The following is a 23395-nucleotide window of genomic DNA, read 5'->3' as shown; positions in this document are numbered from 1 at the left end:
GTTCAGCCTTAACCTTACTGGCAAAGGAGTAGGTTCGGACATATCTCGAATAATCGGCGAAAGCAAAAGGGAAACCCAGCTTAACTTTAATGACGTATGTACTCCGTATGCAAAGTATGCAAGGTGAGGAAACTATTTTTTTCGGTACTGAACAACTAATTCGGCCTGACAATTAGTCCAGCAGCTGCGCCGGAACTTAACATCCCTGCTTCAGTCGCTACGGTCGCTCAATCAACGCGGGAAACGATGAACAAGCCTAGACTGGTTGATACGAAGTGAGGTCGTTTGCTTAGATTACCTGGAAGCATGTCCAGCCAACCGCATTGGCTGCAAGCGTTCTCACGATCACCGATCGGGCATTCCAAGAAGCACAAAAAAAAAAAAAAAAAAAAAAAAAAAACCCAGAAACCGGGCCAGACTAGGGCCACATACCCAATGCTTGAAACCTCCCTGACAGGGATCAGAGTCAGCCCCAGAGCCTTGGGACCATTCATAGTTCGTTCCCATAGGCAATCTTGTGACCCAATGGTTTGGTCAGGGGTGTCTGGCGAGCCAGCATCTCCAGGATTAGCGAGGTCACTTAAGCAAAGGCTACTAATTGAACTGGCACTGCTGGGGCCCCACAGTCCACATCTTTACCAAAATAACCTATCCGTTGGTGGCAGGGAGAGAAAAAAAAAATATGTTGGGAGACTCCTGCTGGCGGTGAACGTCTGAGAAATGATGAAGGTTCGCATGAAATCCATAGTCGAGAAAGTCATTTTGACTCAGCGGAGGAGAAGGTTCCGGCGTTCCGATGAGTTATAGCGCGCTTTTCTATCTGAATAGCTTTGCCGGATTGGGTTTAGGTAATCGACAAGGGTCCGTGACTAAGCCATGAGCTAAGACTGAATCGGAAAGTAATGAATGATTTGCGTAATCGATCGGATGGAGGAACCGCCCCCAGTTTCGTCCAGCTTCAATTCTTCCCAAGTTTCTACAGTAACTTTCTGCACAGAGCTTCTTCTTCAATGGCCGGCATTGGAAAAGTCTACGGGGTAAGACTCCATGGAGCCACCAGTTGTAACCTATCATGTTCGTCTGAAATTGATTGTTTCTAAGTACGAGTACGGAGAACAGCACGGACCACTAATAAATTTGTTCCAGTCAGTCACGAAACTCTGTGATATTCCAGCTGCAAGGCAAGAGAACCATCGACCACTTTAATATTCTACTTGTCACTCGGCGATCACTCCTGCACAAGATTATCCGAAGACTCTCTAGGCTTTAGAATTGTCCGTTACGCGCTTACGCGCTGAGTGACGTGATTTCCTCAAGCGACTCCGATTGCGTTCGCATCAATGTACTCCGTACCCGGTCAAACTGAAACTCAAAGCGGTGAGGTAAAAAGGTTGCCAGCGTGTGACAGGTCAATTTCCCTCGCCCCATCACAACGCCATGATATGAACGGCTTACATTGCAAACAAAGAAAATGTGCTCGCCTCTGCGTGGCCCCCATCCCTCATCACTCGACGATGGTCTTCTCAAGAACTTCATTGCACGAGATTCCTATGTACATGGGAGGTGCTTCGCCTAATCCGCTGCTAGCCGCAATCGCGTTTCCGACTTCATTGGCTCAGATGTACAAGACCTTGTCAACGAGTTTGCCTTAGCTCTGCACTCGGAAGGTTCGCCCGCTGGCCGTCTTTCTTTCTCTCTCCTCATTCTCCGGCCGGGCACGGTTAAGAACTGCAGCAACCAGTTAGAGTGGTCAAGCAAACCATGAGAGAACGCCACTTACCCTGCAGAAAGTCGGCAGTTCGCTTACGCATGCGGGTGTGGATGTAGGCCTGATCATTCTGTAAGCGGCACATTCCGCAGCAAATGCAAACAAAATACTCACTTTGGACGCTTTGATGTGATAGTGGAAGTAGTCCCGGAAGGTCTGGATGTGCGATATGCTGTCATATCGGCGCTGAGGGGTGAGGTGCCGAGGGAAGAGCACTGCCCCAATGTCAGTCAGTGCCGCATTGTAGAAGCTTCAGAAACACACATACCGAACGTGATGTAACTATACTTCTCATCCCGCGAGCTTTTCAATCCCGGAATACCTTCCAATTCCAGCGGCGGGTCACTACGGAAAAGCACTTGCGGAGCGTTCTGCAAATGTTGAACGCGTCTTCGGGCATCGACGAATTCCTAAAATCCCAGTTCCGATTAGCCGTGATTGTACAACTCTCCGTCGAACAGCAAGACCGCACCTGCAAGAAGACCTTTCCAAAAATGCGGTCTGTCTCATCACGGAAAAGCGTGCTAAAAATAACCGTCACGCGGTCATGACTGGCCTTGATGTAGATGGCCTCTTCGTCGCGGTAATGGATCGCCATCACCTGCCCGCCTTCCTTGACACCCTGCGGCGCAGACTCCGAGGTGGATCGCGAAGCCTCCTCGGACAACTTGGTGAATTCGTCGAATGCGCGCTCAAATGGCGCAGCCATAACATTGCGCTTCAACAGGGACAGCCGACGAATCAGGTCCTCTTTTCCCTCGTCATCCGGAGGCAAGTTCTCCAGGTCGACCTGCACCGAGAAGTCATAGCCGGGCTCCGGATCGACGATGTATGGGCCGTACTCCCGCTCGAGCACGGCCTGTGCGCCGTACTGCACCAATTCGCGGAAGCATTTCAGTGCAATGGAAATCAAAATCTTGGTCTTCGACTCAGGAGTCGACACATGGAACGTAACTCCGTCGAAATCCGAGACGATCTGGTCAATCGACACGGGAGGGGCACTGTATACAGACTGCAATTTAGCTGCTGCCTTCAATGATTACACTCCCATATTGAGCAAGGCGGGGTTATAGGTACCCAGAGAACCGCTCCGTCAGGAGGGATTGAATGAGGACGTTGTGATAGTCAAGGAGAAGCATTGCGTCTAGTCAGCGTCACGGACGCTGTAGTTCCTCCCAACAACGATAGGAGCAGCTCGATGGTAATGCAGCGTGTTGGCTGCCGGTGGGAGCCGTCCGTCATGGGCGCCAGGTTGCTGCTACGGATCTCACCGCCTTTGCGTATCTGGCAGAACCCGCCGCCCGTAGAATGGATTATGTAATCAATTCTGTATCAGTGCCTTATCGATAAATTCGCGACGAAAAATTGTTGCGAGCGTGGTTAGCAGTTCATGGGACTCTAGAGACGGGGTAGACAATGGTCAAATCATATCTGTGAGTATTTTCCGCAATGCGAACTACCTGGCTTTCGCGCAGCTCTAATTGAGGTAGGAAATTCGAGCATTCAAAGACCTTTGGCCTCGTCGCATCCTCCTCGTCCAACGCGATCTGGGTCCCAGACGAGGATGGCTCCGGGACAAAGCGCAATACCGGTGCCGGGCGGGCCATTGTAGGCGCCAATGAAGAGGTCCTTTGTTGGGATATCAAAAAAGGGGAGCTTCTGCACCGATGGCGGGATCCCGATTGCAAGGCACAAGTAACAGCAATTGCGCAAAGCAAAACGGACGAAGATGTATTCGCGGTTGGGTACGAGAACAGAAATTCGAGTCTAAATATGCCCGCTTTGACTGACTATATTTGTTTGCAGTTACGAGGACGGGACGATCCGCTTGTGGGACTCGCGAATAGCATCAATCATCGTGTCGTTCAACGGCCACAAAACAGCGGTCACCCAGCTTGCCTTTGATCCTTCCGGCGTCCGGCTTGCTAGCGGTTCGAAAGATACGGATATTATTTTGTGGGATTTGCTTTCAGAAGTTGGTCTATTCAAACTCCGTGGTCACACGGATCAAATTACCTCGTTGCATTTCCTCACGCCATCCTCCGAGATTGATGCGAGTGTAGATGGTGTGAGCGAAGAGAAAGGATTCTTGCTTTCTACTGGGAAGGATTCGCTGATCAAAGTGTGGGATCTCGCGTCGCGACACTGCATCGAGACGCATGTGGCTCAGAGCAATGGCGAATGCTGGAGCCTGGGCCTTTCGCCCGATCAGAGTGGGTGCGTCACCGCTGGCAATGACGGCGAGCTGAAGGTCTGGTCAATCGATGAGCAGGCGATGCAGGAGATTGCAAAGGAGAAGGAAGGGTCGGAGAACAAGAAAATCCTCACGGAGCGCGGGACGTTCTACCGGCAAAATAAAGACCGCACGATAGACGTCAGCTTCCATCCCCGTGCGGATTATATCGGGTTTCATGGAGCCGAGAAGGCCGTGGAGATCTTCAGGGTCCGATCACAGACAGAAGTACAAAAAAGCCTGGCTAGGAAGCGACGGAGAAAGAAGGAAAAGGGAGAAAAAGTGGCAGCAGATGGAGAGAAAGCGGACGATGGAAAAGATATCGATGTTGCGTCCGCGCCCATCACAGAATTCTTCGTGCCGCATGTTGTTGTGCGGACAGGGGGAAAGCTGCGGTCATTCGCCTGGATGACTACGAAGAGCAGCGGAAGGCTGCAATTAATGGCCGCAACCACAAACAACGAGATCGAGACATACAGTGTGGAAGCGGCCGGGAAGAAGCGGTCTCAAGAAGACACTGACTACAGCCGTGTTCTAGCCATTGATCTCCCCGGTCACCGCACCGATATCCGCTCGGTGGCACTCAGTTCCGATGACCGCATGCTAGCCACGGCATCGAATGGAAGCCTGAAGATCTGGAATGTTCGAACACAAAGTTGTCTGCGCACTCTCGACTGCGGCTACGCATTATGTTCGTCATTCCTTCCTGGTGACAAGATCGTCGTGGTGGGCAACAAGAATGGCGAGATCGAGGTGTTTGACATTGCGTCCTCGACGCTTCTTGACACCATCAAAGCGCACGACGGACCAGTGTGGACGCTACACGTGCATCCAGACGGCAAATCGATGGTCACTGGAAGTGCAGACAAGACGGCCAAGTTCTGGAACTTCCAGGTCGTGCAAGAGGAAATCCCAGGCACGAAGCGCACGACTCCGCGCTTAAAGCTGGTACACAATCGAACGCTAAAAGTGACTGATGATATTCTCAGCATTCGCTTCTCACCCGACGCTCGACTCCTGGCGGTTGCCCTGCTGGACAACACCGTCAAGGTCTTCTTCACGGACACGCTGAAGTTGTTCCTCAGCCTCTACGGGCACAAGCTCCCTGTGCTGAACATGGACATCTCGTACGACAGTAAGCTCATTGTCACATGTTCGGCCGACAAGACGGTGCGCCTGTGGGGCCTTGATTTTGGCGACTGCCACAAAACGTTCCTCGCACATCAAGACAGCGTCATGGCAGTCGCGTTCGTTCCAACAAACAGCGAAGGCAATGGACACCACTTCTTCAGCGCCAGCAAGGACCGCGTCATTAAGTACTGGGACGGGGACAAGTTCGAACAGATCCAGAAGCTGGAGGGTCACCATGGCGAAATCTGGGCGCTCGCCATGAGCCACTCTGGCGAGTTCCTGGTCAGCGCCAGCCACGACAAGAGCATCCGGATTTGGATGCAGACGGACGAGCAGCTGTTCCTTGAGGAAGAGCGCGAGAAGGAGCTCGAAGAATTGTACGAAAGCAACCTGACTGCCTCGCTCGAAGCCGACAATCAGCAGCAGGACGGCGAGAAGGCCGAGGCGGTTGAGGCCGGCAAGCAGACGGCAACCACGCTGATGGCCGGCGAGCGCATCATGGAAGCATTGGACCTGGGCATGGAGGACCTGCGAATCATGCGCGAGTGGCGCGCCCTCAAGGCGCGCAACCCTAACGCTGCCCCGCCGCAGCGCAACCCGCTCTACGTCGCCCTGGGCAACATCTCCGCCGAACGACACCTGCTGAACGTCGTGCAGAAGATCCCTGCCGCATCGCTACAGGACGCCCTCCTCGTTCTCCCGTTCTCGAAGCTACCCGCCCTCTTCACATTCCTCGACATCTGGGCCAGTCGGCAGTGGGAGATTCCGCTGACGTGCCGAATCCTCTTTTTCATGCTCAAGACGCACCATCGCCAGATCGTCGCCAGCCGGATGATGCGGCCCATGCTGGACCGCATCCGGTCCACGCTGCGCGAGGTGCTGGCGAAGCAAAAGGATGAGATGGGTTTCAACCTTGCCGCGCTGCAGTACATCGGCGTCCAGGTGCGAGAGCAGACTACAAAGGACTATGTCGATGAGGAGACGTGGGAGAAACAGCAGGCTGAAAAGTTGTCGTCCGGTACGAAGAGGGGGTATATCAGTGTGGCGTGATACCAGCATTTTGGCTTCTAATTCAGGCGTGGGAAATCTATTTTGTATTCTAGCATAACTACCTGGGTTGATTTGTCATGATGAACATGGATGTACTATCAACAGCATAGAATGTTCGACTTGCGTGATAACCGCAATTCACCGCCTACCGTAGCCTCAAGAGACGATTGTAACGGACAATTTCAACTGTCATACGCAATCTTCCTGTTCATTCAAACAAACCATTAGTCAACACCGCCCAAAAACAGTCACGTATAAACCACCCCTCCACAACAAAATCCCCTTCACGAAGGAGAAAATCATAATCCCAAACAAGGAAACCGCATATCTCCACGGATCTCATCTCAGATGAACCATTATAAGCACCGACGACGAAAGAAGACAGCAATTCATTGCTTGCTCCTCCCCCGTCATGCCTCTTCCGGCTCTTCCTATTGAAATCTTGCGGTTCAATGGTTCTTCATCATTTGATGAACGAATCGCGCATATTCGACTCGAAAGTAGTATCGATAATGCGGTTGATTTCCTCATATCATGAAGGGTATTGGTGGCGGATTTTAGTCTTGCGTGAAACATACCATTCGAAAGCAAATCAGTTCATCAGAGTGCTTCGGGAGCGAGCATCGTCTGACTCGCCGGTAGAATTCCTGGTCAAGTCGATTTTGAAAAGTCGAGGTGGAAAAGAAAAGTTGATGGGTCGTTGAGGGCATCTCTCATTGGCTACAGTAACCACAGCGATGTGATTCGCCAGAATATTAAGAAATTACATAAGCCATTCTAACGCTTTCAGGCAAGAGCTTCAATGCGTTCATCCGTGCGCTATATGTAGTTCTAGGCTTCTAGTTCCAGTCGGCAACATAGAAAATCAATCTTGACAAGTACCATGAAGTAGGCAGAACAGGAGTATGTAAAATATCGAGTAGAACGCCGGGTCACGATGCAAATGGGTATCTAGACGAAACAAGCAAGCAACAGAAAATCACGTCAAGACGTAGTCTTTATCGTCCCACAGGCTGAACAGCTCCACCACTCGCTCTCCATGAACGCTCCGCAGACATGGCAGACCCATCCAAGGGGTTTCTTCTGCACGTTCTGCTCCAGAGCCGCTATAGTCTCAACTGCGCTCCTCCGCGGTTTGAAGGTACGGTCAGCGGCGGCGGCAAGCTCTGAGCCCAGCCGAATCCTCTTAGGTGGGTTGCGCTTCTTCGACGAGTCTTGCTCGGCGAGAAGTCTCGACTTCGCCGTGAGCGACGGGGCAGGACGCTCAGATCCGCATGCGTCGCAGCAGAGGAAGTTGGGTGGATTCTCCAGGGTACAGATGGGGCATGCCCAGACCTTGTCCTCATCAGAGGAATTCCCAGTGGTGGCGGTCCCTCGGGAAACTTGATTCTCTGATAACGATCGTGGAGGAGGAGCCGATGCCTTAGGCGACTGTTCTTGAGGTGGATAGGGCAAGGTCCGTGGCCCAGCCGGATTCTCCTGGGAAGGAGGGATATACGAAGGGCCGGATTGCTCCCGCTCCTCCTGTTGAAGAAGTTCAATGTATGCCTCAATGATTGCCCTTTCATTCGCTTCGTCTTCCTCAGCCTTTGTCCGGAACCCGTTCCGAGAAGCCTCTTCAGCAAACTTCTCGCCTTCGGCTGTTCCCGAGCCACAACCCTTAGTAACGTCGATCCGGCGCTGGGCGGCGTCCGCAATGACTTTGCGTATATCAACGCCCCGTGGTGTCGGTGCACCGCCAAGTTTCCTTCCTGATCCGGCGGATAGCGCTCGCCGTTTTTCGGCAGCCACACGAGCCTGGCGCCGAACTTCGTCGATTGGGACCTTTGTGCCTCCGAGCCGCCTTCCTTCCGAGAGGAATAACTCCCCGGTGTATCCTTTCATAATAAGCTCCTCATGTTCCTTTCGAAGTTGATTCCATAGCGCATGGAATTCTCTGTTATGCGGCCCATGGACGATATGGCAGAGCCTAACAGGATTAGGGACCTGAGAAAAACTCGCTGCATGAACGGGTACGGAACTCACTCGTGCAACATCGTATCAACTACCTGCTCAAGCGGCAGAAACTGACGCTCATCACCTGGATATCGCAAACGGAGACAGATCTTTTGCCCTGAATTAATGTTCAACCCAAGCAAGTTCGGGTTGCTTGGGTAGAACTCGGCCAGCGTCCCGACCCTCCAGCTTCGCTGCCGCATGATCGGCTTCACCAGCGAAGCCACCTTGCGCAGCGTGTAGAGGGCCTCGGACTCTCGTGGCCGATGCTTTTCATGTTGATATTCAAACACTAGAGGGTCGATCTCCCGCATTTTGCTCTGCTCACTGGAAACTCGACTCTTCGAATACTATGCCGAACTGCAACAGTTCAAACAGAGCAAAACTAGGCCGTCATCTTTCGTTAAAATACTCCATCGTAACCTTTTTTTTTTCCCTTCATGTAGATGGATCTAGAAATAGCTTTGTAATCGACTCGGAGTTATCAGATGAAAGACCAGAGCCGAAATCTCAAGGCATCGAATGGACACGTCAGCGCGTCAGATCTGGCGACTGCACTGAGAAACGCAGAGAAAGAAGCCACAATAATCGTTGGTTTAGGCTCTGCCGGCGGCGCAACACAGCCCGAGCTTCCGGGATAAAGGGTCCCTTGCGAAGCCGCAATTGCCTGCTATCGCTGCTTGGCCTAAATCTATGGGACGCGCACGCGATCGGATCTCGCCCAGTCAGGCTACGGGGTGGGTCTCGGTCTTGGCGGTTTCCGTTTGTCACGTGATAAAATTTATCCTGCCCGCTGCACGTGACTTACTGAAACCCTAACCCAAGTCCTACCCGTAGTTTCCCTCGGTCCCTTCATAGGTCATACATATGCCGCCTCCCTACCTAGTCCTTTATTATATAGGTAGCAGTCCAGCAAGTTCCATCCTTCAAACAGCTCTCTCCATCCTGACGCGCATAGCCAATGGACCTGGTTCCTTCGACTACGTAATTGCAGATGAAAACTACTCCTGTACTTGTATCCGTAGTATCTAGTCTACAGTATTTTATTGTCAGCCTTGCTCATTCTCCTCCCCCAGGATCTCCTCAAGGAGGGCGATAATATAACTAGGCAAGTAGTAGTCTTGCCCGCGCAAAGCCCTCTTCAATTCTAGTAGGAAATATCATTGCAGTCTGCTTTTCCGGCTGCCTGAATTGCCTTCGGCTTCATCAATAAATCATTGTTAAAAGTTTCCTGATATTTCCGACAGAGGCGTTCCCATGAGTACTTCATCTCCAGTATCGCCCTGTTCGTGCAATCCTGAGAAGAAAATGTTGGAAATAATAGGTTGACCTCATCGTTATGTCATGCCCCTTTCCCCGCATCTCTCATCGATATATCGATATTGATGGATCGAAACAAAGTCATCGCTATGATAGTCGAATTCGATTTCAAGAAATGAGGGAAGGATTCCAGAGTCGTTCATTTCGAAGTCAGAATCCGAGACTTAGGTGAACGTTATCGATATCTTCTTGATTTGCTCCGGCAATGAGAAAATCGTCGACGTAAATGCAAATCACAGAGTTGTCTTTGCAAAAAACACAAAGGGGCTTGCGTCTTTCTAGCCATTTGATATGCCCACGTACCTCTTGAACGGTTATCTGTAAGGTAATGATGTAGTTAGATCCGTCTTTGCTGACCGAATTTCAAGAATGTCAGAATGGATTACCTCGAAATCCGCTTTGCATGAAGTCGTGGGGATGAGTTACCCGCATCCACCTCCATCGATGAGCATTCTTCAGAATCTTTGTCAATAGATGTAGAATTGCCAGCCAGATTGACCTTGGATAGGCACTCTTTCCGGCTCATATGGCAGCGCAGGATCAAAAGATCCTCTGAATTATGATGTGCAGCACCCACAGTTCGCCCTCGACGTGGCAGAGAGGCGTTCTGCGGATGTGCGATCAGTGAATAACGCTGCTGTAGGAGCTGGGGCACGCTGATTAGATTCAACCCATTCTTTGATGAAAAATAAACATCCTTTAGCACCAGGGTTCTGTTGACCATCCCCCTGAGCGTCAGAACAACTGTGTCAATGCCTTCGGATTCAACTGGACCTCCTGCCGTGTCCCAACGTCCCATGATGAGACCGTAAACTGCTAAAACAGTTGCGGTCCCAGCATATGTGGTTTGTGGCTCCAGAGTCCAGTATCAACCGAGAATCTTTGCGAGCCCGGCTGTCCAATACTTAAACTCGGGTCGACTCCGTTCGACAAAGATCGTCGGTTAGCTTCGCCACATTTCTTGCCTTGTTAAAACGATAATCGATCTCAGCATGGTCCAGATTACCTGCGTCGTTAACACTCCTTTCATGATTATTAGTGGGCCGACACCAAACGGGTTCCGCGCGTCACTCCATATCATCACCGACATCCAGGTCACCGGGATGATGCCTGTGGATGACCTTGAGGCTCAACTCGACTTCCGTGCCCATAACGGACATGAACTCCTTCTGCACGGTTTCGTTGAATTCGAGGAGCACTCTATGTATCTTATGATGAAGAAGGCGGGTCACAACTGTCACTCAATGCATGGCATATGAGACCGCAACCAGGGAACCCTACATCGGCTCAGTATATTGCAAACAGCATCGAAACTAAAAACCTGGTGTGGATTTTACGGGCGTTGCTATTGCCTTAGCTGTTGATTCTCTCGAAGGAAGGATATTCACGACGACCGTCCGTGTATACCGTCAGAATGCACTGGTATCTTTTGACATGCATTGTTTCATGCCACGAAACCGCCGTTGACAATATACTCCAGTTACTAGAATTGGTCAACAATGCAAAGTCCACGGAGACATCGTCGGTCTCTTCGTTCATAATGGGCAAAAATCCCCATTAGTGGAGGTGACGGAGATCGACTTTCAGGGCTTTCCAGCCGGTCGACCTCCACCATCCACGACACCAATTCGCACGCTGATGGACCCGACCACACCATTTCCGTAAGTTTCACGTCGCATGCTGTTGCTCATTTGCCGCCTAATCTCATCCTGAACTGACCGCTCCAGACGAACATCGAGATTTCGGAATTCTTTAGTGCACCAAGGAACCAGGTCGCTTTGATGACTTACCGCCGCTACCTTCGGGATCATCTGGTACAGCGAAATTCCCCCCTCCGCCTTCCGAGTCTGCAACTGGGGCTTCTGATGCCGAGCCTTCCCGCTCTGTAGAAATCCCAGATGCTGAACACTCTGACAAAGAGACTGGGAACACAAGTAAGACGGTGCTATCTTCCAACTCCAATAACATTTCCATTGCATCATTTCTGATCCATATTTCGCCTTAGGACGCAGAACGAGGAAGGGAAAGAAAAGAAAGCTGTGATATGTCATAAAGATGTTTCTATATCTGTGATACAAACCTGTACATGAATTTTGCTATTCTGAATATGAACATCGATCTCAGGTAGAAGTGTCGACCGAAAAGTTTGAAGCTTCTCGTTGACAACGTGTTATTCTGCGGTAGATAGATGATAATGTTGGATTGTTGATTTATATCTCTTCCCTTTAGAAAAATACATATGGTCTGCAGCGAAGTGGACACCTTGGTATGCTATTCCTCCATTGCGGGATCAGAACGTGTGGCTGACTAGAATCGCACAGTATGAGAATGACTCATCATATGGCGATGAACTGTACGTGATATAAGGCTGTGGCGCCTCGGATCCCGAACCATCTTACGCTTGTTCCTCAATATATAGGTCGTCATACACCGCATCGCTGACCTCGTCTGTGCTCGACTACCGTCATGAAAACGGTCCTCGCTATCACAAGTACCGCGATGGCTGTAAGATCTAACCTCCTGTTGTCTGGCCATCCAATTCAATACACTGATCGCCACTTCCTAGCGTTTCTGCTCCCCAATGATGAATCGGAAAATGATCGCCTGGACATGATGCACGAGCTTTGTCTCAAGATGTTACATCGGAAGCTCTACTTGGCCCAAATTAGAATCCACAGCGAGTGATCGACCTGGCTACTGGGACAGGTATTTGGGCCATCGATTTTGGTAAGCTTTCCTTGCTGAGTTTGGCCCTACACAGCTGCAGATGCTGACACATTGTAGCGGATCTACATCCCGAAGCTGAGGTATGGAATACCTTCGGGGGTGATTCCAATGAATAGGATGCTCAGACCAGGTCCATCTGCTCTATGTGATCGGTTGTGGCTTGAGCCCGGTTCAGCCAAGTCTGTCAGTCTAACCTAAAACTCCGTAATCGAGTCACTCGGCTGATAGGCATTTGTAGGGTTCCTCCGAACGCAAAGTTCCTGGTGGACGACATCGAATTGGAATGGGCCAATGACAAGTACTAATTTGACTTTATTCACGCGCGATACCTGGCCATGTCGATCAGGGACTTTGCAAAATTGATCAAGCGGTGCTATTGGTATGCTACCGGAACGTTCCACCTGTTTACTTTCTTTAACTCCCTAGTGGAGAACAGATCAGTCAAGCCCGGTGGCGGGGTTGAATTCCAGGACTGGGACGGGTACCCCATCTCGCAATACGGCAGTATCGACGGCACCGGGCTCCGCCGATACTACGATGAGGTCTACGGAGCGTTCGAAAGCGCCGGCTACGAAGTCTGGCCGGGGTCAAGCTGGAGCAGTGGTTCAAGGACGCAGGCTTTGTGAATATCCGCGTAGAGAAGTATGTCGTTCCCTACGGCGTCTGGCCAAAAGATCGCCATCTTGTTAGTCTTCCCCTCTGCCTCTAACGTATTAGTTGGGCCGTGATCCGGTACTGACCTCTGTATCCAGAAAGAAATCGGTGCTTGGTTTCAGACTCAGGCTGAAGCAAGCGGTTACGAGGGTATTGATTTAGCCGCTTTGACACGATATAAGCCGTGGACCAAGGAGGAAGTCTTGGTTCTCGCCAGCCAGGCCCGCGCCGACGGCCGGAAGCGTGACATTCATATGATGTTCAACTTGTGAGTCCCGTAGCTTTAATCGACACTACTGTTACGAGATTAAACTAACCACAAACTGCACCCTTAGCTATGTTTCCTATGGCCAGCGTCCCCAGAATTGATTAAGATGACGGGATGGATAATATGAACTACTCCATGTACCCTGTATCATGTAGGTTTTGCAATAAACGAAGCCTCTGGCATGAGTTTTCGGTTTTCACCAGTCAATTTGAGTAGATCTGCTCATCCTCGTATTTTACTTCGTCGTCCCTTTGGCGAATAACTATAGCACCTGGCATAGGCTGAGCCTATAGCGTTGAGAGAATACAGTTCCATGCAAGTATCGATACGAACAGAAGGCTTTCTCGTTAGGAAACCATTCATAAATGTTCCGATCTACTGCTGACGACAAACTGAACAGCATCGGCCTGTTGACGGAGATTGGATATTTAGTTGTTGCTTCAGGGAAGGCATATTGCAGGGTTCATGCGGTGTCTTTCAGAACGAAGTTCCAGTAGCGACGAGATCATCAAAGGTTCCTCTTCAAAGTCCAGAACCTCTGGAAAGTTCGGATAGTGTTGACGTGCTCCTTCGATGTCGAAACAAGTTTAAGGTAACTTCGGTTCGCTTACGGTTTGCAGATGGTGGGTTTCCCAGACGAGGAAGTCATATTGGTACAGAAACTGACGTTCATCATCATTTGGAACGACGGATTCCTCCATGATGTTTGAACATCAAAGTTGATGGAAATTCAAAAAATGCTGAGGAGCACCAGAGCTACTTCCATACGTCGTAGCATCGACTGATCGGCTGTGGGTCCAAGCTCAACAGGTACGGACTTGGCGCCAAGACGCCCCACCCAATTGTTTCAGATCACGTGAGTCGTATCGATAAGTCTCCGCTGTCATCATTATCGGATGCATCCGATGGTGAAATCTTCCAAGTCGTCTTCGAAACCACCTGACCCTGCTGTTGGTTTCATTCTGACAGCCCATCATGACGAGCGACGATCAGTTCTTTTTGGACTATGTAAGCACCCAACTGAGATCATCCTGGGTATTACTGACAAGTCTTCAGCTTGCCTTGATCCCCAATGACGTAAGGAGATATTCGGCCCAGGTCGCCGAGGCCATCGACCGTCACGTCGACCACGCAGCGAACACGATCCGTGATGCCATATCACAGTACTTTCCGTCTATTCTACATGGTTCCTCGAGAAATATTCAGAGGCTTGCTCCTCCTCCTCCCCCGCGGTCCTTGCCGGAGCGGGTATACGACTGGGTCCTTCGAAATCGGGCATGGACGGCAGCTATTATCGCGTTCTTCGGGACCGGTGGGCTTTTGCTATTGGGCAGTAAAGCCGTGAATGGCAAAAAAAGAAGAGTCAAGAGAGCAGGAAATGGCGCTCGGAAGGAGATAGTTGGTATGTGTCGTTCGGATTATGCTGGATGAATGACATGCTGAATAGATCGCATAGTTATTGCGGGGTCGCCTCTCGAGCCGATGACAAGGTCAATTGCTGCGGATCTCGAACGGCGTGGATATATCGTCTTCATCGTTGTGCAGTCCACCGAAGAGCAACAGGTGGTTGAGGCAGAGAATCGATCAGATATCCGGGCTCTGTATATTGATATCGCAGAGGTATGTTCTTTGCTCACACTTCCGGCGCTATTAACTGACAATATATCTGAAGAACCCCCCCACTCCCTCGGAGATACACCCCTCGTTGCAGGGCATCTACTCGCTCATCACGCAACCTCAACATCCTTATCCGGGAATTCCGCCTCATGTATGCCAACTTAGTGGCTTGATCATTCTTCCCTCTTTGGAATATCCCACGGGTCCTGTACCCACCATTCCAGCTTCCAGTTGGGCCGATGCAATCAATACCCGCATTCTCTCCCCCATCGTCATCGCTCAGATGTTCCTCCCCCTCCTCACACACCGAAACAATAGCAGCACCATCCTGTTCCTCTACCCGTCGATTTCGTCATCGCTTTCTGCACCGTACGCGGCTCCCGAAGTCACTGCCACCCGCGCCCTTTCCGGGTTCGCTGCAAGCTTAAGGCAGGAGCTCCGGCTGCTCCAGCCATCGAATGGTTCATCATGTAACGTCGATGTTGTGGAATTGAGACTGGGCAATGTCGATCTCGGCCCACAGTATCGATCATCACATAGCCGAGTGCCAGGCACCGATGTTTTGGCGTGGAGCCCGCAGCAACGGGCCTTGTACGGGCCGTCTTACCTGTCGAGCATCGAGCAGAGGCCGGTCGCGTCCAAAGGACCGGGGGCCATTCAAGGCACGCCCGCGCGCATTCTGCACCATGCCATCTTCGACTGTTTGGCACCGGCAGAGAAGACTCTATTTGGAAGAACCAAGCGCAAGAAGCCTGTGGTCTATGTTGGCCGCGGGGCGCGTTCTTATGGGATCATTGGGGATTGGCTTCCCTCCACGTTGGTTGGGTGGATGCTGGGGTATCGAAGTTCCTCGGTTTGGAATGATAATGGGCAGGGCAGTGAAACGGGATGGGAGAAGGTATGATGATGACTGCCTCGGTTCGGTTCAATGTGGAGTGGTGTTTTTTCTTGCTCTCCTCTCAGACTTGCATAATGTTTTCTCTTCTTCAAAATCTAGACATGACTCCATACCAGTGCAATAACTAATGATGACTCCATACATTGTCTGCAAGACTGCATAGTCCATCTTCTTCTCCGCTCATGCAAGGGACGGTGCAGGAACCCACGCCAGGGAGGTGGACCAGCGGGCACGTATCAAATCGCGCTCTCTGTGACGTTCCTGCATCAGCATTCCCTTTTGGACCGTAACACCGCTGCAATGCCGGTGTTCTGTTGCTTAGTTGTCAAATTCCCAGACCTCAGTTGCCTTAGCTTCTTCCCCAGAAAGTCGAGGAAGACAAGGTTTCTGTCCTTGGATGATCAGATGATCAGAAATAGAATACACGCATAGACCAATCGTATTCCATCCCGTGGTGTCTCACTCTGTAACCTAACCGTATGGGGTATCGCCGTAATATGGCCGTGTATTCAATTACATCGAGAGCAATACCACTTGCAGGGACTCCCCAACTCAATGACAGAATTCGGCGCCCGAACCGCGATCAGTGTTGAGGGAAATGCAATAAACTGCGGCTCTTTCTGCTGTGACGCAAAGTGCCCGAATGCGAGCTGAGATCATAACCAACTCTTTTTATTGGTCTCGGTTGGCTTAACCCCTGGATTGGCCCCTGAGATGGAGATGGGAGGCTTGCATCCCGCGTGGAGCTTTGAATGCTCATTGGTCAGCGAGGTTCGCTCCGAGGCATTATGTAAGCAGCCATCCCCTGATCGAGTAAATTTGGACTTGGTACTCATATTGGCGGCGTCCGGGGATCTTTGAGAAGGATCAGATCTCTTCCCGTCGCAATCTGGCGCCAGGCCGGAGGGTTGATCGCATAATCCATGCAATTCCCAGATCTCGGCTGAGCTACGACTTGCTTTTCGCGGCCTCCCGTCTCAGAATCGCCAACAAAAGTCGCTCTACGCCGCCGATTCTACTTTCGCTTTGCTTATTTTCGCGCTCCCTTTATCTGTTCGATTCTTTGAATAGTGAAATCAGTCGCTCGTTTGTCTCGATTTTTTTTTTGTTCGGTTCATTCGTTGTTGCTTCACGCGCCGAGGATGCTGTGCTGAAGTCGGAAAGCTGACCGCCGGCATTGTTGGGTTGAAAGAAATCCGACGCTAAGCATCGGTCTCCGCTCGCCTGCTGGTCCATATCCCATCGCCACGATTCGGTCGTTGCTGCGATTCCTCTCCAAATGCTGACAACTCTTGACGGGGCGTGCTTGCTACCACCTCCGCCTCGTCGATCGCTGTGACCCGGCTTCCACCCCGCATTTACTTCGATAGCGGCACGGATTGATAAATAATCGCTGGCCCCGAACGCAAATGACCATGGCGGGTCAGCCCTCAGTCCTGGATCTCCAGAACCAGTCCGGCCGGACGACCCCGCGGGTCGGCCGAGGACAACCATCTCCGCGCATCGAGCATTTTGACGGCGAAATTCCTCCCGCTCTGTCCCCGCTTGATGCGTTTGCGGCTCAGGGCCGACTTCTCGCCCGCCAGCTCGATCAGTCAATGCAAGGGGACCGCCGGATGAGCCGGCTGCCACCCCAAAGCGTGGCCAGATCTCTCTCGCAGCCGCGGCAAGGCTATTACTACATGCGGAGACGCGGGCACAGCCCGGACCCGGGATGCAATCTAGCTGTAGAGGAGCCCAAGGTCCGACCCCAGTCTCAGCATCCGAGATTAAGTGGGCTGTCATTGGCGCGAGAGAATGAGGATGGGAACGGAGATTCGCCGGCACCGCAGCAGCCGCCGGCGTCTGAGAAATCAAACGACTTCGGATTCCGGCGTACGGAGTCGCCCGAGCACGACCCTACAATTCGAAGTGAGCGGGACGCCAGATTCCGCAATGTGAATGATTCTCCCTTTAGGAGCGCGTCTCGCCAATCTGTGTCTCGTCAATCATCAGCCGACTCTGCGACGCCTCAAGGGTCCACGACGCTCGCTCCTTCGGCGTCGTCCGCTCCGCGGTCGTCGCCCATTCCTCGGCCTATGCACCCTGAAAGCTCCGATGATGACTATACCAGCTCCACTGCCGGTTCTACTTTCTCCAAGCCGCGCAAAATGTCGTCCAGCAGTGGCGTCTCTATGCCGATGTCGCCAATGGTACGGTCGACCCCACGCTCGCCGTCGATCAGCTCTGAGGCGTCGAATTCGGCGCATTTGTCCCGTCCGTCGCTCAACTTTTCCCGGCCCCTCAATCGGTCAAGCACAAGTTTGTCGGCACCATCGCCCGTGATTTCGCACGATGCGTCACCGTCCAGCCAGTCGTCAACACCAAATGGAATTCAGCGAGAGAATAAGCCCACACCGATCACGGTGCCCGAACCAGAGAAATCCGCATCGCTGGATGAGGATAACCTGTCGTCCGCAGTGTCCAGCTCGTATGTTTATTCCACATATCGCCTTCCACGGGGTCGCAAAGTGTCCCGGAACTCGATCATCTTTGCTGGGTTGCAAACCCCTCATTTCGAATGGTCGGAGCCGTTGTTCGAGGCGGCTTCAACCATCAATTCGCCCACGACAACGACCCGTCCGGAAACTCCCAAGGAGCCTCGGCGATCACGGTCGCCAATTCCGGAGCCTCCGAAATCGGCAGTACCGCGACTTGGTGACGGGGAGTCGTCGATGCGGGATGAGGAATCCACGAGTCTCTCCCATCGGCAATCCTTTGATCACCTCCCTGGTTGGGATGGCAATCTCAGCGTTCGGCCGGGTATCCAGCGGTCGTACAGCGAAAGAGATGTTGAGGATACCAAGTCGACATCGGCTGATTCCAACAGTACGGTGCGTCCCTCGAATGATTTGCGACCTCCTACTTCCAATGACCGACCCACCACTGGAGTCTCTGTGGCCGGCATGACGGTGGAGGAACATGTCGAGAAGGGGATCGAGTGCCATGAAAAAGGAGCGCTGCAGGAGTCGACGTATCATCTCCGCATCGCAGCCAAGCACAACCATCCGACGGCCATGCTGCTCTACGCGCTGGCTTGCCGGCATGGCTGGGGCATGAAACCCAACCAGCGGGAAGGCGTCCAGTGGCTCCGCAAGGCTGTGGACTCGGCTGGGTTGGAGCTGGCTGACGGGAAGGAGGAGAATGCGTCAGGTAAAGATGCCGCGGAGATCCGAGCCCGTCGCGCCCAATTCGCCCTCGCCTTGTATGAGCTGGGTGTTAGCCATCTCAATGGATGGGGCATTGAGCAGGATAAGGCTCTGGCTCTGCGATGCTTCGAGATTGCCGGACAGTGGGGAGATGCTGATGCCCTGGCGGAAGCTGGGTACTGCTATGCGGAGGGTGTCGGTTGCAAGAAGGACCTCAAGAAGGCAGCCAAGTACTATCGGATGGCTGCGGCGAAGGGCATTAGCATGGTTGGGAATAGTTGGTACGTTTTTAAAGATCTCTGATTCTCACGACTCGCACTGACTGGTTTGCAGGATCTACAAAGACAAGTACATGTCGGACGACGAGTCCAACCCACCTCGCGGTCGCCAGTCGACGACGCCGGAGAAGAAGCCTCGCAGCAAGTCTCGGACTCGCAGCATTTTTGGGCGGAGAAAATAACTTGACTCTTTTTGTGTTTTATCCGGCATGCGAGGAAGAGCGGTTGTTCTGGTTCTATGTTGGATACATTCTGCCGACCCGAGATGGTCGTGCGTTGTACAGGCCGGGAGAGGGTTGCGTTCCTCTGGCATTTGGTCCGTGGGCGTGGAACCCTTTGCATTGGAACCGTCGACACGGGAGTTTCATTTCCTTTACTTCTATTCTTTCCATCCTGCTTTTTCTTTTTCCTTTGACTTTTTCCTTTTGATTTTGTTTGATGACTTTTCGCAGCGAAGCTCTGGAGAGATTTTGATTTTTGGTCATGGATTCTTTCGTTGCCGTTTTTTTTTTTTTTTCTCTGCCGGCACTGATGATTTTGTTCTATGGAGGTATCCGACCGGTTTTGGATACTTTCTTTTTTTCTGTTCCTAGGCTACCATCTCGATACCCTTTCTTCTTTTCTGATCCGTTCCTGTCGAAGCTTCGCTGCGATTTCCCTTTTTTTCGTTTTTCCTTCTCTTCTTCTTCGTTTCACCGGATGGCCCTCTTTTTCATTTTTGTCTTTGCGCATAGGCGCATCCATTCGTTCCTCGTGCCGGGTCTCATGTCTCTCTGTTTGTATACATACGTTTCGATAGCGCGCACAAAAACTAGGTACATGCAAGATATTACGTTGCATTGACGCTGCAATTCTTTCTTTTCTTTCTCTGGAGTAAAGTTTTTTTCAGTATCTGCACGTCGTGCTCGTCGGTGGCGGCCTTGCAGAGTTATACAAGTCGTATGTACGACCTGCATGGTTCATGCAGATATGATTTCAGGATTCGACCTCGGCAACGTTCCGATATTTTCGTTTCTTTTTCGTTTCGTTTTCGCTTCTTTTTCGCTTCTATTTCGTGATTATTAATGCCAGTCTCAAGATACGAGGCCATCCAAGCCCGCCAGCTCGTAGACTGCTCGAGGTTCGTCTCAGACTGTACCGTACCCGTCACGACCGAAAACCCGGAACCTCTCTCGTCCGAGTCGATCCCATACAAAAGGTACCTCTTTCATTACCGTATTTACCAGACGGCAACGCAGACAAAAACCGTAAAAGTCCCGACCGTAGTGGCAAGGCCATCCAATCAGCAATCAAGCTCAGCCAAGAAATCCACTGCGAGCCTGCGATCAGGGTCGCATGTGGAGCAAGAGGCGCTGGATTTGCGGGGGAAGGAACTAACGCGGAGAAGCTTAGCCGCAAAGGGAAGTTTGGCGAATCCTACCCTGAACCTCCCTGTTGCCACACACAAACGCAGGGGGCGGGAATAGGGTTGTAGAGTGGCATCAAATTTTTTTCTCTGATCTATATAGGTCGGTTGATGGATAGGAAGCGGTGTTGAGTCTCTATTGCGGGCATTGGGGCACAATTGCGGGAGGAAAATTTCCCCAGTTCGTGATCGTCTTGTTGGACGCATTGACTCGGTAAGCCATTGAGCTTGTTGCTCCTGAACCACTAGCCCTTCTTGTTGGCTGCACTCCCACTGGCCACTCGCTGGTCCTAGGTTAGTTCGTGCATACACTGACAGGATTCATGTGATAGCCCGAGTGCGAGGATCGTCCAGATTTTTGGCGTCTTACCGAGGGTGAGATTTGTCGTGTTCGCTCCTTTTATTTCCTCTTTCTCTCGCTTTCTTCCCGCCTGGTGCCGGCGGTTCTGGATATCACCCACCGATATAGCTTTGATATACTCAAGTTCCTAATGTATGTACCATGGTTTGGGTTGAGTCTGTGCACGTATCGTGAGAGCTAATCTGGCAGAACAAGTCCCCGCCGAAACCATGTCGGACGGAAAGCCTGAAGCCCAGAATGTGGCCGTCACCGGCACCAGCTTTGGTGCTCGCGTCAAGAAGCACTTTCGGAGGTGGTGGTGGATATACCTGATTGTATTCATCATCGTCGTGCTCGTCGTCATTCTTCCTGTGTAAGTGGCCGGTCCGAATTCCGACGGACGAATGGATCTCTGATCGTTGCAGTGTCTACGTCGGATACCCCCGCATTGCCCAGCACGACGTGAATGAATCCTCGCTCGAGGTCCTCTCGCTCACTTTCACCAACCCCCGCCCCAACGCGGTGCACGCGAACCAGACCCAGCGCCTGACCAACAAATCCAAGTATCATCCGAAGATTTATTCCTTCAACAACACCATCTCGCTCATCACTCCGGACAACCCGGAACCGGAGCTCATTACTTGGGCCATCGTCCCCGAGTTCCAGGCGAATGATGGCGAGATCATCATTGTGGATACCGATCTGAATCTGGATAATCTCGATGCCGCGACCAAGTTCACCGCGACCGCTCTCGGTCTGAAAGAGTTCCAGCTGCGGCTCTATGGCAACCCGGATTTGAGGGAAGGAGGTTTGCCCAAGACGAATGTCGACTTTAATAAGACGGTCACTATCAAGGGTATGTTCTACTGTGTCTTGGGAAGAGAGGACATGATGCTGATGATGGTTAGGCCTCGATGGCCTCAAGGGTCTCGAAATCCGCGACGTCAACATCATGATTGCCCCGGATGACGAGGGGAACAACATGAACGGTAGCGCTGTGATTCCGAATCCGGGTCATTTGACCATTGAAATGGTACATTCTCTCTCACTTGATGTCAATAAGCGCTGCTGATGAGGTTAGGGAAATGTCACTCTCGACGTCTCCGTTGACGGCCACCACATTGGCCAGTCCTTCCTGCGCGACCTCGTCATCCGTCCCGGCGAGAACGTCGTGCCGCTGACCTCGCGCATGAACCAGACATACGTCATCGGGCTGCTGACCGGCGACAATGCTCCCTACAGCGACGGCGTGCTGCCCTTGGAGATCAAGGGCAACCGCAGCGAGTTCAACGGGGAGGTCATCCCGTACTACACCCGCGCTCTCGCGGCGACGACGCTGCGCACGAGCTTGAATCTGACGGAGCCGCTGGAGAAGTCTGGGTTGGCGGATCTGTTGCTGGGAGGTGGTGACGACGATGAGAATTAAAAACTTTTCTATACCCCAGGACTTTTGGATGTGATATTCATGTCTACGGTCATGTATTTAATTTTTCTTTTGTTTATATACCTAATGGTATTTGGACATAGGAATGCATTTCATTTTGTCAATATAATAACAATATTGGTATCAAACATCCACCCACCCATTGCTTTTTTCTTTTTTTGGTTTAAGATCACGAATGATAAACATATACACCTCCAAACCGATTGATAAGGTGATAAGGATAGTTATCACATATCATGCAACGTCTTATACCCCGTCTCAATCAAACTCTCCACCCCCCTCTTATCCGCTGCAATATGCCAATAAAACAACCCGCCCAACCCCAAACTCGACGCAAACCGTGCCTTCTGCTCGACCGTCTTGGGCGTATCATACGAGACAAACCCACCATCCCCGCCGACGCAGTATGCCGCCACGACGACATCATCATGCGCTTCCCGGGCGCCGGGGCGAGGTAGGTCGCGGTAGTCGAAGACGCCGTCCTCCCCTCCTGCGGACGTGTAGGGTTGGTTGACGTCCGTGGCGCCGAGGAAGGATCGGCCGTAGACGGGGATGCCTAGCAGGAGTTTCCGGGGGAGGACACCCTGGGAGAGGATGTAGGTCATGGCGGAGTGGCAGGAGAGGGTGTTTTCCCCCGTTGTGGTTGTTCCGGCGCCGGAGGGGTCGGTGGCGGCGTCGGAGTTGTCGTCGGTGGTGGGGGTGGTGGTGTTGGGGGAGTGTGCAGCGTCGTCAATGTCTCCATCCGGGTCGTCTGTTGTTGATGAGAGTTGTGGAGGGGAGAGGAGTTGGGATTGGTGTCCTGTTCGGGACCCCCATGGCCCGGAGAAGTCGTAGCACATGACCAGGATCAGATCGACATATTGCTGCACCAGGGACAGGTTGATGTATCGCAGAGCCCATTCCCCCGCGGGCAGTGCCGTTGTGACGATATAATCGGGTGAGGGAAGTGCTGCCCGTAGTCGTGACAGCAGGAAGAGGTAGTCCTGACCTTGCTGAGCATCCGAGGGGTGTTCCCAGTCCACTGTCGCTCGGCGATCGACTTAGCTATTTGCTTTCTACTTCAATGATTTTCTTCTTTC

General features: G+C 51.9%; 10 protein-coding genes across 10 annotated transcripts in view; 7 read left to right on the top strand and 3 right to left on the bottom strand.

The window, feature by feature from the left end:
• Positions 1-1648: 1648 nt before the first annotated feature.
• VTN49DRAFT_4520 (uncharacterized protein) lies at positions 1649-2907 on the bottom strand (the record flags this gene model as incomplete). The annotated part of the gene is made up of 6 exons (XM_069412476.1): positions 1649-1728; positions 1781-1829; positions 1883-1983; positions 2037-2178; positions 2241-2769; positions 2846-2907. The coding sequence occupies 6 exons, from the start codon at positions 2905-2907 to the stop codon at positions 1649-1651; spliced, it is 963 nt and encodes a 320-aa protein (XP_069267715.1).
• Positions 2908-3184: 277 nt separating this feature from the next.
• On the top strand, positions 3185-6182 carry VTN49DRAFT_4519 (uncharacterized protein; the record flags this gene model as incomplete). The annotated part of the gene is made up of 3 exons (XM_069412474.1): positions 3185-3201; positions 3259-3513; positions 3575-6182. The coding sequence occupies 3 exons, from the start codon at positions 3185-3187 to the stop codon at positions 6180-6182; spliced, it is 2880 nt and encodes a 959-aa protein (XP_069267714.1).
• A 984-nt stretch (positions 6183-7166) lies between these two features.
• VTN49DRAFT_4518 (uncharacterized protein) lies at positions 7167-8491 on the bottom strand (the record flags this gene model as incomplete). The annotated part of the gene is made up of 2 exons (XM_069412473.1): positions 7167-8151; positions 8208-8491. The coding sequence occupies 2 exons, from the start codon at positions 8489-8491 to the stop codon at positions 7167-7169; spliced, it is 1269 nt and encodes a 422-aa protein (XP_069267713.1).
• A 2034-nt stretch (positions 8492-10525) lies between these two features.
• Positions 10526-11502, top strand: VTN49DRAFT_4517 (uncharacterized protein; the record flags this gene model as incomplete). The annotated part of the gene is made up of 3 exons (XM_069412472.1): positions 10526-10733; positions 11085-11158; positions 11254-11502. The coding sequence occupies 3 exons, from the start codon at positions 10526-10528 to the stop codon at positions 11500-11502; spliced, it is 531 nt and encodes a 176-aa protein (XP_069267712.1).
• Positions 11503-11736: 234 nt separating this feature from the next.
• On the top strand, positions 11737-12529 carry VTN49DRAFT_4516 (uncharacterized protein; the record flags this gene model as incomplete). The annotated part of the gene is made up of 7 exons (XM_069412471.1): positions 11737-11763; positions 11819-11850; positions 11917-12002; positions 12204-12224; positions 12282-12304; positions 12355-12407; positions 12463-12529. The coding sequence occupies 7 exons, from the start codon at positions 11737-11739 to the stop codon at positions 12527-12529; spliced, it is 309 nt and encodes a 102-aa protein (XP_069267711.1).
• Positions 12530-12559: 30 nt separating this feature from the next.
• VTN49DRAFT_4515 (uncharacterized protein) lies at positions 12560-13247 on the top strand (the record flags this gene model as incomplete). The annotated part of the gene is made up of 4 exons (XM_069412470.1): positions 12560-12766; positions 12817-12909; positions 12977-13146; positions 13214-13247. 4 exons carry the CDS (start codon positions 12560-12562, stop codon positions 13245-13247), a joined length of 504 nt encoding a protein of 167 aa, XP_069267710.1.
• Positions 13248-14121: 874 nt separating this feature from the next.
• On the top strand, positions 14122-15667 carry VTN49DRAFT_4514 (uncharacterized protein; the record flags this gene model as incomplete). The annotated part of the gene is made up of 4 exons (XM_069412469.1): positions 14122-14154; positions 14203-14548; positions 14603-14766; positions 14819-15667. The coding sequence occupies 4 exons, from the start codon at positions 14122-14124 to the stop codon at positions 15665-15667; spliced, it is 1392 nt and encodes a 463-aa protein (XP_069267709.1).
• Positions 15668-17076: 1409 nt separating this feature from the next.
• VTN49DRAFT_4513 (uncharacterized protein) lies at positions 17077-19309 on the top strand (the record flags this gene model as incomplete). The annotated part of the gene is made up of 2 exons (XM_069412468.1): positions 17077-19130; positions 19183-19309. The coding sequence occupies 2 exons, from the start codon at positions 17077-17079 to the stop codon at positions 19307-19309; spliced, it is 2181 nt and encodes a 726-aa protein (XP_069267708.1).
• Positions 19310-21102: 1793 nt separating this feature from the next.
• On the top strand, positions 21103-22298 carry VTN49DRAFT_4512 (uncharacterized protein; the record flags this gene model as incomplete). Its single annotated transcript, XM_069412467.1, has 4 exons — positions 21103-21245; positions 21298-21728; positions 21781-21905; positions 21954-22298. 4 exons carry the CDS (start codon positions 21103-21105, stop codon positions 22296-22298), a joined length of 1044 nt encoding a protein of 347 aa, XP_069267707.1.
• A 245-nt stretch (positions 22299-22543) lies between these two features.
• VTN49DRAFT_4511 (uncharacterized protein) overlaps positions 22544-23395 on the bottom strand; it is a gene marked incomplete at both ends in the record, with an annotated part of 1958 nt that continues 1106 nt past the window's right edge. The window contains one exon of the mRNA XM_069412466.1: positions 22544-23337. Coding sequence (XP_069267706.1) covers positions 22544-23337 — 794 coding nt within the window. The remainder of the gene's footprint in view (positions 23338-23395) is intronic.

The sequence above is a fragment of the Thermomyces lanuginosus genome, assembly GCF_041956635.1.
Source record: "Thermomyces lanuginosus strain ATCC 200065 unplaced genomic scaffold VTN49scaffold_31, whole genome shotgun sequence".
In the NCBI taxonomy this organism is placed as follows: domain Eukaryota; kingdom Fungi; phylum Ascomycota; class Eurotiomycetes; order Eurotiales; family Trichocomaceae; genus Thermomyces; species Thermomyces lanuginosus.
Note: the sequence above shows the minus strand (reverse complement) of the source record. Positions and strands in the feature narration are given on the sequence as shown.